Below are 15,625 nucleotides of genomic sequence, written 5' to 3'. Positions count from 1 at the left end.
TGCTATTCATGAAAATGGAGAGGGTACATCTTGTTTATAACCATCTTTTTACTATAATTTTATGTACACAATATTAAAAGCACTGACACCTCCTGATTAATGTGACTCAATTGTTTGAGCATCGTCCCACAGAGGAAAGTGTTGCTGGTTCAATTTGTGGTCAGGGCATATGCCTGGGTTGTGGGTTTGGTCCCCTGTTGGGGCATGTATGAGGGTCTACCAATTGATGTTTCTCACTCACATCAATGTTTCTCTCCCTTTTTTCTCCCTCCCTCCCCCTCTCTAATAATACATAAATAAAATCTTTAAGAAATAAAAGTACTGATGCATGAGAACTATTGCCTAAAGAATATCTGATCATTTGAAATTATTTGGGTCTTTGGTTTATGGCCATTTGAAGTTGAAAGCACTAGAGATGATTTTAAAACTCCTGATTTGTATTAAAACAATAATTTTCTGTATCTTTAAAAAATTGTTCTAACAAATGTTATAAAACTGACAACTGGTTCCAATACAACCTATTTCCTAAGTATTCCATAAATTCAATTTTGAAGAACAACTATCAGTATTTGAGTCTGCAGTCTTCATAGTAGCCTCTTTCAGAGTAAACCATCTGTAATTGATTGCAGTGGTAAACTTTAAATAAAGTACAAAATTAGATATTTATATTTTACCTTGTTTCAATATAGTCCATTAGTGCTCATAAGAATAATATTTGCTTTTTTGAAGGTACTCTAAAATTATAGCTATTTTTTTATTCTTTCAGGTTGAAATATAAAGTTCAGTAATTTTGATTTTAGTCTTGTCTTTAAAGTGAAAAATTAAATAAAGTAACCAGCTCATGTTAATTTTAAAATACGAATAATAAGCCCTGGCTGGCTAGCCCAGTTGGTTAGAACATCATCCCCATATACCAAGGTTGCAGATTCGATCCCCGGTCAAGGCATATATAAGGAATAATGAATGAATAAATGAACTAGTGAACAAAAATCATTGTCTCTACTTCTCTCCTTCCCTCTCTCTCTAAAGAAAATATGAATAATAAGATGGCAATAAATATACATCTATCAACAATTACTGTAAGTGCAAATGGATTAAATGCTCCTATCAAAGGACATGGGGTGGCTGAATGGATAAGAAAACAAGACCGTTGTAATTGCTGTCTACAAAACTTGATTCAGATCAAAAGACACACACAGACTGAAAGTAGAGGGTTGAAAAAAAGATATGTCAAAAAATAGAAACAAATAAACAGAAAGCTGGAGTAACAGTACTTATACAAAATAGACCTTAAAACAAAGGCTATAACAAGAGACAAAGAAGAACTGCAATTTCACCTCTGGTTATTTATCTGAAGAAACCCAAAACACTAAATTGAAGACACACGCATCCATAAGTTCATTGTAGCATTATTTACAATAGACATGGTATGGAAGCAATCTAAGTGTCCATCAGTAGATGAGTGGATAAAGAAGAGTGTCCAAGGTTCTTAGAAACTCACAAGATGGAAATCAAGAGAGTTCACTTAAAAATAGTACTCAGGTGAGAGGTTTATTAAAAAGCTCAGGCGTGCGAGGGAAACAGCATCCGAAGGGAGAAAGAAATGGCTGCTGCTCCCTGAACAAAGGCGGGGGAACAGTTTTCAAAGTAGCCTTGGATGAGCAGTTCAATTGGTTAAAGTGTTGTCCCAATATGTCAAGGTTGCAGGTTCAAGGCCCAGTCAGGATATATAAAAGAATCAACCAATAAATGCATAAACAAGTAGAACAAGTTGATGTTTCCCTCTCTTCCTTCCTCTCTCTCTCTCTCTCTCTCAAATCAGTAAATAAAAATTAAAGAAAAAAATAGTAGAGGGAGGAAAGATGATGTCTAAGTGTGATGTCTAAGTATGTAGAGGCAGGAATTCTTTGAGGCTTGCACAGTGGAACTACATACTTCTTCATCCATCACCTCTCATTAGCATGTTAACTCTCCACCTGGGGTGTGTTTTTACTATTATAATGAGGGTAAGGTTATGAAACGGTCATTCTGGGACTAAACCAAGCATTCATTAGCATCCCAGAAGGCTTGTTGCCTAATAAGGCGTTACACTACAATTACTGGGACCGTTCTTTCTGGCCACTGATTGGGTGTAGGGTTTGAGGGTCAAATGATGAAAATCTAATCTCATCTAGAAGAGGCTCAGCCTGTCTCATATATACACAATAGAAAGTGACTTAACCATAAAAAAGAAGGAAACCTTGCCATTTGCGACAATGTGGATGGACCTTAACAATGATTTTCAAACTTTTTCACCTCATGGTACAAATAAACTAATTATTAAAATTCTGTAGTACACCAAAAATATATTTTTTGTCTATCTGACAAAAAATGGTTTAATTCTGACTGATTTACCAAAAAAAATAGTAATTACCCACCGTTTTTGCTCCAAAGTGGCTTTTAAAAAAATCAGCTGTCTATACTTGTATATAAGGATTTCTGATACCAAGAATTAACCAATTAGCTGCAACCTTATTATGGCACGTGACCAATAAGATGCAACTCTGTTCTATGACCTATATATTTATGGTTCAATACAGGGCATTCACACTGGACAGCTATTGTTATGTTAGCTGTTGTCATTTTTTTATTTAACAATCTAAGGGAAAATAGGTCAGTGTCCCTGAGTAAACAGTCAGGTATTGCACGTTTTAAAAATTCTTGGAGCACATGGGTGTGCCATGGCACACCAGCTGAAAACTGCTGTGCTGAATGGAATAAGCCAGTCGGAGAAAGACAAATGCCATATGGTTTTACTTGTATGTGGAATCTAAAAAATAAACAAACAAGCAGAACAGAAACAGACTCAGAGATACAGAGAACATTTTGACAGTTGCCAGATTGGGGGTGGGGTGAGGGATGAGTGAGAAGGTGAAGCGATTAAGTACAAGTTGGTAGTTACAGAAGTAGTCATGGGAATGTAAAGTACAGCATAGGAAATACAGTCAATAACATTGTAACAACTATATATGGTATCAGATGGATACTGGATTTATTCATAAATTATATATAAATGGCACCCTGTCTGGTGTGGCTCGGTGGATTGAGTGCTGGGCTGCGGACCAAAAGGTTGCTGGTTCAATTCCCAGTCAGGGCACATGCCTGGGTTGTGGGCCAGGTCTCCAATTGCAGGTATGTGAGAGGCAACTGATTCATGTTTCTCAAATCAGTATTTCCCTCCCTCTCTTTTTCCGTCCTTTCCCCTCTAAAAATAAAATAAAATAAATTATATAAATGTCTAACCACTGGGTTGTACACCTAAAACTAATATACTGTATGACAACTATAATTAAAAAATAAAAAACATACTTTAAAAATTCAAAAAATATTTAGTTTTTAATCTTGCCATTTTTCTTTCTTAATCAAATATTATCTATCAAACTTTTGTCAAAATTGAAAAGCAACACCTGTAAAATTTAATAGTAATTTTAGGAATATACCTGTGTATGTGTGGCTCAGTTGGTTGGGTGTTGTCCTGCAAAGCGAAGGGTGGCTGATTGATTATGGGTCAGGGCACATGCCTGGGTCACAGGTTCAATCCCTGGTGCAGGGTGGGGGTAGGAGCCATATGAGAGGCAACCAATCAATGTTTCTCACATTGATGTTTCTCTCTCCTTTACCCTCTCTCTAAAAATCAATAAATAAAATCTTAAAAAAAAATAATGTCAAATATAGTACTGGAACTACACAAGATTCAAATTCACAGTATAAAATAAGAGTAATTTTGAGCAGTGAATGATAAATTGAGGTATTAAAAAGCTATAAAAATAAATATCTTTGATGTATATTCAGATACGTCAGAGCTTAGTGTGGTATTTTGTAATTTATTTAATAATCATGTTTACTCAATTCATTTTACTGCAATGAACAATTGAACAAAAAGCCGTCAACTTTATAAGAAGATGAGGTGCTTCTTGATTAGGTAACAGATTAAATAAGGCTTGACAATGGAACGTTTTGCAAGTAAAGCCAAAGTAACCAGTTAGATTATCCTTGTTAAAAGTACGTGTACATTAGATATATCTTCCCAGGCAAGGGAAACAAAAGAAAAAATAATGAAATGGGACTACATCAAACTAAAAAGGTTTTGCATAGCAAAGGAAACCATCAACAAAATAAAAAGACAACACACAGAATAGGAGTCAACATTCGCAGATACATCTGATAAGGGGTTAATATCCAAAATTTATAAAGTACTTACAAAACTCAGCACCAGAAAAACAAATAGCCCAATTAAAAAATGGGCAAAGAACCTGCCTGAATAGACACTTCTCCAAGGAGGACATACAGATGGCCAATAGACATATGAAAAGATACTCAATGTCACTAATCATCAGAGAAATGCAAATTAAACCGCAATGAGTTACCATCTCACACCTGTCAGAATGGCTATCATCAATAAACAAACAAACAAGTGGTGAAGAGTACATGGAGAAAGGGGAACTCTTTTGCACTTGTTGGTGCGAATGCAGACTGATGCAGTCACTGTGGAAAGCAGTATGAAGATACCTCAAAAAATTAAAAATAGATCTGCCTTTTGATTGAGCAATCCCACTTCTGGGAATATATCTGAAGGAACCCAAAACATTAATTCAAAAGAACATAAGCACCCTTATGTCCATTACAGCATTATTTACAATCACCAAGATATGGACGCAGCCCATGTGCCCATCAATAGAGTAGATAAAACAACTATTGGACATTTACATAATAGAATACTACTCAGCCATAAAAAAGAAGAAAATTTCACCCTTTGTGACAGTATGGATGAACCTGGAGAATATTATGCTAAGTGAAATAAGCCACTCAGAGAAAGACAAATCCCATATGATTTCACTCATATGTGGAATTGAACAAACTGAACTAACAAGGGAAATGGTGACAGACTCATAGATGGAGAGCAGATGACAGCTAGTGGGCAGCAGGGGAGGTAAGGGGGTGGAGGGATTGAGCAAAAGGGAAAAAGGATTCGTGGACATGGGCAACAGTGTGGTGATTGCTGGGGGGAAGGGGAAATAAGGAGACTAATGATAATGGAAAAAATATAATAAAGAATTTTAAAAAAGAAAAAAAAGTACGTGTAGTTTGGAAGCTGGCTGTGTGCAACTTCCTGAAAGCATCCAAAATGCAGAAAACAACAAAAATTGGGTTAACTTGTTCCTGATTTGACATTACTATTCTTTTCACTTCAAGTTGCTGAACAGATCACAAAATTCCAAAATTAGATCTAGCAACTCAGATTTACAGATTTAAAACAGTGATAGGATTTCATTAAGACCTTGATAATCAAGTGGATAGCTTATTTAATGTCCAAGTAAAATTAAAATTATATAGCTATTTACTCTAACAATGTGACTATTTACATTAATCTTGCCTGTTAATCAACTTTCAGCAGGAGAGTACAACACACTTAAATGATTGCTCAATAAAAGCATAATTTTTTTACTGGATATATACATATAAATATTAATTTAGTTGAATCTTAAAATTACTTTTTCACCGTTCCTCTTGAATTCTTACTCCAATGGTTTCTTAAGCAGAAAAAATCCTTTTAAAAACAGATTAAGGCAACAAGCCTTAATTAAGGAGCATTTGACTTCTTGCTTCCCAGCAAATGTTGTCAGTTTGGGCTCAAATAAACTCTTATAAAGATTTGAAAAACAGCCCTGGCCTGTGGACCAAAAGGTTGCCAGTTTGATTCCCAGTAAGGGCACATGCCTGGGTTGCCGGCCAGGTCCCCACCTTGGGGTGTGCAAAGGGCAAGCTGATTGTTTCTCTCTCTCTCCTTCCCTTATCCTCTCTAAAAATAAATATTTTAAAAAATGATTCAAAAATAAATAAAAGTAGATAATGATATAGCTAACCAAAATTTAAAGACACAATATATTAAGTTATTGAATGCTTCAGGTTATTACAATTAAGACTGAAACAATAGCATATTGTAATTTGAATTCATTTGCACTAAATTAAATTATTAACTGTCATTTCTACTTCTCTGTATTTTCGAAAAACTCATATTGTTCTCTAATATTAATCAAAACAGGAGTAATCTCAGTTTCTAGCATTTGGCTCTTGGGAACAACTTTTCTTACATCTCCAAGGGCTAAAAAAGGGGGGGGGGATATTGAGAATATAGAAATTTGTCATCTCCCAAGAGCCAAGGGGATTTATTTATTTATTTATTTATTTATTTATTTATTTATTTATTTATTTTTACTAGCTTCAAAGGGGTACAATTAAACTGCTAGGTAAAGCTCAAAGGTCTTTTTTATATTATGGTTCGACGGTTCTCCGCTTCTCTTTGTATTCCATTTTAGCTTCCACAGTTCTTCCTCCTAGCCTCCTCACTCGCTCCTCCAGGCCCCGTTTCTCCTACGTTTCAGAGTTGTGCTCTCTCGGATAAGAGAAGTCCCACTATTTTCAAACCCTCTGTGTGCCAGCATGGGTCCCCTACCGACTGCCAAAGCCGCAGCCTCTCCCCTTTTCTGCTCCCACCTGCCACCGCGGGAGGAAGCACCTGGCGGCCTCGCGGGGCCGGGTGCACGCCTAGAGAGGCGTGGCGCCCCTTACGACCGCGCAGTGGGTGGGGGAGGGGAAACGGCTCCCTTCCCCCGCCCCCGCCCTCGGACAGTGACTCATCGCGGAGAACCGACGGGCAGAGGTGAGCAGCCTCGACTGGCGCCGGGAGGCGGGGCCGCCAGGTCTTGCAGGTTGCTCCGCTCCGCCCTGCGCCCATAGTTCTCGGTCTTTCGGACAGCTTCCTTCTTACATCCGGACCGGGGGAGCATCTCGCACTGGTCTGCTGCACGCTTGCACCCCCGGGCCTTCCAGCGGGCTCCTCTCGACTCACTCCTTCCTCGCTCCCTCCTGCTCGGCGCGCGTGCAGCATGGCGCACCCCCAGCTCCTCGCGTTCGGGTTCCTACTCGCTGCGGCGACGGTAGTGGCCGCGGCTCAGAATGGTAGGGAGCGGAATTGTGGGGTCGGCCTGGGCCTGGGGTAGGGGTTTGCTGACCTCAGGCACCTGAGACGGAGATTGTGGGGAAGGAGAGGGCTGCCGTACTTTGCCGTCTGGAGGTCCTACCGCTCAGGGGTGGTGGCGGGAAGGCGGCCGTTTGCGCTGGCCGGCGGCAGCAGCCTCCCTCAGCCGCTTTGCACTCCTCTCTAGGGAAGTGGCCCAGGGCGTGGACGGAGGGGCAGGCAGGGAACGGAGTGGCTGTGTCCGGTAATCCTTCAGACTGTGCGATAAGGGTGGGGTCAGGGAGCACTGGGGGTTCTGCAGTGGCGGAAACTAGCTCGGCCCGGGAGGGGAGTCTGCGACGGCGACCTGCAGTCCGCCCCTCCCGGAGCAGCTGCGGCGGGCCGGGATGTCGGTCTCGGCAGGGAACAGGTGGTTGCATAGAGGCCCGGGGCCGCTCGTCACCTGCGCGCTGGAGAAAGTCCTCCTAAACCTTGACTACAAGGCGTGTAGGTGGTTTCCTTTTTGTGAGGAACATATAAGTAATGCCAAGTTTATTGTAGGGAACCCAGAAATATCGCGCCACTTAAAGAGAATCGTATAATCAGTAATAGCGTGCATTTTTTGTTTTAAACACTGCCCTAAATCTAAACAGTTTTGAATCTTGATTTTTTGGGGGGGGGGGGGTTTGAAAAGCACGATTTAAATGGTGACGTAACACTGTATCTTGGAAGGTCACACCGTTATCCAAATGTCGGGCATATAGTTTGATTCTAGTGTTTCTTACTCTGGGATAAACATCTTGGCCTCTATCGTTTGTAAAATGGTGGGCAGAAGTGACAGGGCAATTGGCCAAAGTTTTCTGGAAAGATTTTTATACCCTCACCAGCAGGGTATAACCTAATTAATTATACTTTAAAAGTTATGTGGTTTTCTAGATTACTTCTGGGGCTAAATATTTAAATCCTAAATTGCTTTAAAGTGATGATAGCCAATGTTCAGAAAGTCTGTACCTGTTTGGTGTGTTTTAAAATTGACATTGCTTGGACATAAAAAATGTGCTTCGAGCAGGTATAGGGCTGCATCAGATTTTAACTTCTTGAGAAGGACCACTATACTTCATTCGTGACCCTAATGAGTGTAGAGCTGGTCAGATTATGTAGGTGGTTAGCACTGATTATAATTTAAACAGGAAAAAATTAAAGCTACCTAGAGACCTGAAAGATCAATATTCTTTGGTTTGTCATAATATTTTTTGTTTTTAATGATTGTACTCTCTTAGATGAAAGAAATTAGGTGGGCTTGCCTATTTGAAGTTAAAATTTACTTTTGAGATAGTCAAGGATATAGCTATTAAACTGACATCAATACTCAGGATGCGCAGCAACGTTGAGTACTAGGATTTACTTAGGTTAGGAAGCCCACCTACTGAGGTGCTACCAAATTCAATTTAAAGTATAATTTTTCTAAGATGTAATTACAGTCCAAGGACTGAATATGTTCCCATTAAGCCCAAAAGCAAGGAGGAAGGAAGGGTATGGAACTGCTGATTTTTGAAGAAGAGGCGGTAACTGACAGGCAAAGGTTTACCTTGGTAGGACAGGGAAGAGGGAGGGCGCTGACGCGGGAGTATCACAAAGGCCAAGCTTAATGTGATGTTGGATTCTTGATTAAAAAAAAATCAAAATGGGAATGCGTGCAAATTAGACTGTATGTCTATATAATATATACAAGTTATGTCAGCCACTCTAATTATAGCTGAAAAAGAAAACATTCAGAATCACCTTTTAAGGCTTCGTGTCCCTGTGACTTAGGCACTATTGTAAGACCATGATTTAGCTGGGATACCAGAGTTGAGAGTCAATTCACATTTTAAAGTGGATTTTTTTTCCCCCTTAGAATGTATCTGTGAAAACTACAAACTGACCACAAACTGCTCTCTGAACCTAAATGGTCAATGCCAGTGTACTTCAATTGGTACACAAAATTCCGTCATTTGCACAGAACGTGAGTAGAGTATCTTTGTTGCCTTTAAACTTTATTTTGACTTCTATTTCTTTAATGGATGTATTTTGAGTTGGGAAGCCTTTTATTGGCTCAAAACTGAATTGTGTTATTTTGTCAATTATCTCATACCTGAAAGCTTCTCATCTTAAGAAAGTGAGTGTAGCACATGTGTAAGTCTACAGTAATCTTTGGCCCTGGGAGTTAAATTAAAATTTCTTTTCCTTAAGCTAATAAAATGGCAGTTATTTTTCAGTATAATGTTAAGTTTGTTTTGTTTTTTGGGGTTTTTTGGTAGTGGCTTCCAAATGTTTGGTGATGAAGGCAGAAATGTCTCATTCAAAGTCTGGGAGAAGACCGAAACCTGAAGACGCTATTCAGAACAATGACGGGCTCTACGATCCTGACTGTGATGAGCACGGGCACTTTAAAGCCAAGCAGTGCAATGGCACCACCACGTGCTGGTGTGTGAACACTGCTGGGGTCAGAAGAACAGATAAGGACACTGAGAAAACCTGCTCCGAACCAGTGAGGACCTAGTAAGTTGGGCTTTCTACATCACTTGTTTTCATGCTTTTCAGAGTTGCTTAATTAAACTTATTTTGCTTAAGTAAACTTATTATACATTTTGATGATTTAGAGTCAAAAAATAGAAAAGGGTGTACAGTGAAAAGTCTCCATCCCGCCTCAGTTATCCAGTTTACCTCCGCAAAACTGACGTCACCAGTTTATTCTATAACCTTCCAGAGATATTTTATGAATTTACTAGCAATATACTTTTATTTTTTATATATATTTTTCTTACAGTAGTGTACTAAACACACTCAAGCTAGCATAAGCAAAAAAGAATTTATTGGCAAGAAGTAGAAACTGAAAAGGTATCAAAACCAAGAAAGACATTCTCTACGCTTCTGTCTTACGGACCCTCAAGGTTACTTTTCTGTTATTCTCAGCACCTTTCTGTGTCTTCACCTGAACATTGCCCAATGTGACCAGCTAAGCCTTGACCCCACATGACCTTGCATGTTGTGGCCAGAGGGTCAGAGATAAAAGGGTGTTCCCTCCTGGATGAGTTTGTGTTTTTGTTGTTTTTTTTTTGTTTTTTCCCCAAATTCAAGGAAAAGTTTATTTAGAAAGCCACAGAAGTAGGAGAAATGAGTCGTAAAAGAAGTGGGCTCAGGAAGCAAGTTATAGAAGCAAAAGAGGGGCCCTTGGAACTTAGGAGAAAGAGAGGCCTGGGGGAAGGGTGTGGGGAAAGGTGTGGTCATGGGGGAAAGGCTTGGGCAAGTAGCTCCATAGAGAGAGCTGCTGTATGAATTCTTTATGAAAGATATGTGTGGTCCAAGGAGGAAATTAAAGGTCTATCGATTGCATAAATCCTTTTTGTTACCTCTACTAGCTTATTAAGAATATAATATAAAAGTCTGAGTTGTTATAGTTAATACTGTCTTTTTACTTTACAGCTGGATCATCATTGAACTAAAACACAAAACAAGAGAAAGACCTTATGATAGTCAAAGTTTGCAGGCGTAAGTGCTATTAAATGCATTATGTTTACACAGTTGGTGCTCAAATTTTACATCCTACATTAGAAAAACTAAAACAAGTCTCAATGGTTTGGGGGTTTTTTTCGTATTTCTTAAAAAGATACTATACATGAAACTTTTAACCTTATTTTGAAATGGAGTTGTAAGAATAGTACAGATTTTTGTAGAGCCCTTCACTTAGATTCACCAGTGAGTTTTTGCCATATTTTTTCTTTGTATGTGTATGTGTGTGTGCTTTGTATATCTTCTATCTAGCATGTATACTTTTTCCTAGAACCAGGTAAGAGCAAATTGTAGACATTGTGCCCCTTTACCACTGAATACTTTAATATATCTTTTCTTTGAAACAAAATGCATTCTCTTACATAACAACTATATAATTAGCAAATTCATAAAACTTATCCATACTGTGCTAGTTTTCCCAATGTTGTCCTTCCTAACTTTTTTTTGTCCTGTGACCCAATGGAAGATCGTGCATTGCATTTAGTTTTATGACTGTTTACTCTCTGTAATATGGAACACTGTTTTGGCCTTTTTTGTCTTTTGTGACCTTGATATTTTTGAATAGTATGGGCAAACCGTTTTATAGAATGTCTCTCACATTTGGTTTGTTGTTTTCTCATAATAAAGTACATGTTATGTTTTTTTCCTCCCTTGGTTTATTACCAACATTTACAAAATCAATTCTGGGGAAAGTACTAGGTCTCTGGATATAAGCATGGTCTTAATATAGCAAATGTCAAGTCAACTTTTTGACAGGAAAAAAACCACTTAAGTGATATTACGTAGTCCAAAGTATTTCACATCAGGAAGTACATGATGTCCTCTTGTCCTTGCACTGATGATGCTACCTGTGGTTAAGGTGGTGTCACCAGGTTTCTCCACTGTAGAGTTACCATTTTCCTCTTTTTAATTAATAACTATAGTCTGTGGGTGGGTACTTAATACCCTGTTTCTAATCAAAGTGGAACTCAACAATTGAGCATCAGTGGATGATTCTTGCTTGAATCAAATATTTGCAAAGTGGCATAACATCAACAAGTTTGATTAATGACAGTTCCAGGCTTTGAGCTGTTTAGTTAATACAGTACCTCTTAATGTTGTATAATACAAACATTCTTTAAAAAAACATGATCTTTATTTACAGGGCACTCAAGAATGTAATCACAACTCGTTATCAACTGAATCCAAAATATATCTCAAATATTCTGGTAAGATTTTGTTGTTGTTGTTGTAGTTGTTGTTGTTTTAAGCAAATGAGCTCTGGCAGAAATTGGTGAAATGGTATGTTTTGGATCTGATTTTTGGTGGTGATTAAATTTGCATTTGAGTAGTAATTTCAGCCCTGGGCACATCATAAAACAGATTCCCTGTTTTGTTTTTCTTCCAGAGCCTTTGAAAACCTGTTTTACCCTTAAAGAAAATCTAGTGTTTCTTAGTATCCCAAACACATGCCAGTCTTCTTGCCCTGGAAAACTGCTCTCTGTGATTGCCGTTGACACACATTTACTTGAGGGGGCTTAGCTCCCATTGCCTTTGGGGCTTAGCTCCCATCGCCTCTGGTTTCAGGAGCTAGTCCTTTTACAAGTTAGCCCTTCCTTAACTTTTTCAACTCTGGTTGCAAAATGCTTGAATAGTGCAATGGAACTCTTTGAGAGCTGTATGAATTTATTCTTCAATCCCACTAGATTAAAGTTGATATTTTTAAAAAGACTTTTTAGAAGATATACTTTTTTGCTTCCTAAAGCAGAATGTGGTAAATGCATACTGCTTTTTGGATTGCATATCTTTAGCATTTTACTTTTAAAGTCATTCTAACTAAATACAGTGCTTTAATATCTTATTCTAAAATCTTTTCAGGAGAAGAAAATTCTCTTTTGAAAAGAAAATATGCATTGTAATTATCTTTGTTTGAATTGCTGTCTTAGTTCCCTTGGATAGATTTAAAGGCTTTCCAAAGATTTTTTAGTTTATTTTTTTCCCAAAGATTTAAAAATTATTAGTGAAAAACTCAATTATCTACTAGTGGAAAGGAACATTGACACATGTAGCTTATAGAAAATCAAGCTGTGACTGTCCTGATTATTGAACAATGTTGTTTTCATGATATTGGTTATGTTAATATTAATTTGTATTTTTCAATTTCCTCCCAGTATGAGAATGATGTTATCACTATTGATCTGATGCAAAATTCTTCTCAGAAAACTCCAAATGATGTGGACATAGCTGATGTGGCTTATTATTTTGAAAAAGATGTGAGTAAAGTCTTCCTTATTTTATTCTTGTGTTTAGAAATGTCATATTCTTTGTCATGCTTCTGTGGAGTTAAGGTCTTTCATCATCTGTTTTTCCACTCACAGGTCAGCTATATCTCTAGCCGTTCTCCAAGTGGGTCTTGTGCTGCAATTAATGGTGTCTTCCCTGTCACTCTCATGATTGTCTATTTATGCCTGTTTATCAAATTGTTCTGCCTAGACTATCTTCCCATAATCCTTATTATCTCCTCATTGGTAGTTACTTAGTTTGCGTATATGGTCTTTCCCTCTTATTTTCATGAGTAAGAGTTATATGAGAAATGCTGTGTGATAAAATAGTTGGTTTAAGCTTCAGTATATTATAGTAAGCTATTTTCTGATGAAATCTGCAATGTGCTTCAAAATAATCTGGCCTGGGGAAGGGTGGGGAGGATAGAAGGAAGAACAGGTGAAATAAGATTGGCCGTGTGTTTATGTTGTTGAATCTGGTGATAGGTGCATGGGGCTTCATTATAATGTTGTTTCTACTGTTGTATGTGTTTGAAATTTTCCCATAAAGTTTTTTTAAGTTTAAGTGTAGGAGATTGTTATCACTGAAACCATAAAGGTTCTTGGCAACAGTTCTTTTGGTTTATAATTGGCATGTAATTTCATGAGGCCAGGTTTTCTTAAATATAGTCATACCTCGGTACTCGTCAGTTTCAGAACTTGTCAAACCTGATAATCATCACATTTTGAGGAGAAAAAATGTTTCTATACTTGGCCCTTGCCTGCCACTCGTGGCACCTGCTGGACCTTGTATGAGTCATGACGCCAGATGCCCTCAAGAGAAAATGCTTCATCATTCACTGCTTGCTCGTCATTCGTGGGAACGAATTAACGACAGGTACTGAGGTACCATTTTAAATTGCTTTTGTCCTTCTCAATATAGGTTAAAGATGAATCCTTGTTCCATTCCAAGAAAATGGACCTGCAAGTAGAAGGGGAACAACTGGAGCTGGATCCTGGTCGAACTGCAATTTACTATGTTGATGAAAAACCACCTGAATTTTCAATGCAGGGTCTAAAAGCTGGTATTATTGCTGTCATTGTGGTTGTGACAATAGCACTTATTGCTGGAATTGTGGTTCTGGTGAGTATAGAACAAGTAAAATTTCATTTAAGGGTGTATTCTTTCAAGGAAAGGTGACAATATCAAAAGGCTACATCTATGTTCCAGAATGATATAAATGAAACAAAAGTCTTCATCTTTTTTTCCTTAATTATCTATAGTGAGTGAATTTATTGTATTTCTGGTCCCTTTTTATTTAAAAAGTCACCTTATGAAGCAAGGAAGGATACTAATCTGAGAAAAGGTGGTAGCTGGGTGCCTCCCAGGTCAGTTATGTTGCCATCAAGCAGCAAATGGCCTTCAGTTCTCCTCACTGCAAACAGTTCAACACTCCTGCCAGGGTGAATGCAAAATGCCTGACCTCCCAAACGATTCAGTGAAATGAAATAACAACACAAATTAAGGTTAACATAGAAAGGAGTTAAAAATGATTAATATAAAGCAACAGTTTTTTTTTTTTTTAATTTGTTGATTTGAGAGAGAGCGAGAGAAACATCGATTTGTTGTTCTGCTTATTTATGTGTTTCTTGGTTGTTTCTTGTATGTCCACTGATGGGGTCGAACCTGCAACCTTGGCATATCAGGACAATGCTCAAACCAACTGAGCTACCTAGCCGGGGCTTGTGTCAGTTTAGACCAGTGATTTTCAACTTTTTTCATCTTATGGCACACGCAAAGTAATTACCAAAATTCTGTACCACACCAAAAAGTGTATTTTTTTGCCAATCTGACCAAAAAAAAAATAGGTATAATTTCTATTTATTTATACCAGATGGCTATTGTTGTGTTAACTGTGTCATTTTTTAAATTTGACAATCTAAGGAAAAAGAGGTCAGCACCCCTGACTAAATAGTCATCTTGCATGTTTTAAAAGTTCTTGCGGCACACCTATTAAAAATCACTAATTTAGACCAACTCTTTGTTTAGTAGCGGTTCTAGGAGAGTAATCTTTTTTTTTTTTCCCATTCAGGTTATTTCCAGAAAGAAAAGAATGGCAAAGTATCAGAAGGCTGAGGTAAATGGATTATTTAATATACATTTAATAAAAAATGAATTCATTCTTAAAAATTCAGCTTACCTGCCCCTTTCCCTAGTCACTTCGGCTCCCTTAGCTCTCTAAATAGTAGTTGAATCATGCATTTAATGTGTGCTTCCTATAAGATAGTTTCTTTTTTTTTTTTTTTTTTTTTTTTAATTAAGTCTCATAAATGTGGAAGGGAATTATATCTCTTTCCTCTTTTTCTTTTTAACTTAGGAACAAAAGATTGGAAAATTACTTAAAAATATTTTTCTCTTTTTTTCTCTCTTTCAGATAAAGGAGATGGGTGAGATGCATAGGGAGCTCAATGGATAGCTGCTGTCATTTGAATATTAACAAGAAGGGAAATTAATAGACGGACTAGATTACAAATACATGAGCATGGGACAGAGACATCTTTGAAGACGTTTTTGTTAGTTAACATATTTGTCATAGTGAAACCTCCTCTCAAAATATAAGCAGCTTGAAATTTACCAATCTTAAAATTTGACCACCAGTGTCATATGTATGCAGATCTGATCTCCCAGAATCTGACTGTCCCAGAACTTGCATTGCATAGTTAAAATTATTTATACATGACATTGAAGTGTATGCATTGAATATGCTTCCATTTGTGACTGAACACTGCATTCCTACTTACATTTGAGTGTTGTACATAAAAACCTTTTTTTATG

General features: G+C 37.7%; 1 protein-coding gene and 1 non-coding gene across 2 annotated transcripts; one reads left to right on the top strand and one right to left on the bottom strand.

Annotated features, from left to right (window-relative positions):
- The first annotated feature begins 6,830 nt into the window (after positions 1 to 6,830).
- EPCAM (epithelial cell adhesion molecule) lies at positions 6,831 to 15,625 on the top strand. The gene is made up of 9 exons (XM_054565760.1): positions 6,831 to 6,999; positions 8,895 to 9,002; positions 9,298 to 9,538; positions 10,463 to 10,528; positions 11,694 to 11,757; positions 12,700 to 12,801; positions 13,733 to 13,933; positions 14,883 to 14,927; positions 15,225 to 15,625. The coding sequence occupies exons 1-9, from the start codon at positions 6,927 to 6,929 to the stop codon at positions 15,264 to 15,266; spliced, it is 942 nt and encodes a 313-aa protein (XP_054421735.1). The 5' UTR covers positions 6,831 to 6,926; the 3' UTR covers positions 15,267 to 15,625.
- Positions 11,204 to 11,333, bottom strand: LOC129068137 (small nucleolar RNA SNORA72). The gene has a single exon (XR_008528902.1). It is a non-coding gene; the product is annotated as a small nucleolar RNA SNORA72 (small nucleolar RNA).

This window comes from Pteronotus mesoamericanus, unplaced genomic scaffold (assembly GCF_021234165.1).
Source record: "Pteronotus mesoamericanus isolate MK-2021 breed Mesoamerican mustached bat unplaced genomic scaffold, CSHL_Meso_final contig_101, whole genome shotgun sequence".
In the NCBI taxonomy this organism is placed as follows: Eukaryota; Metazoa; Chordata; class Mammalia; order Chiroptera; family Mormoopidae; genus Pteronotus; species Pteronotus mesoamericanus.
The sequence above is the reverse complement of the archived record's forward strand: the minus strand, read 5'-3'. Positions and strand labels throughout refer to the sequence as shown.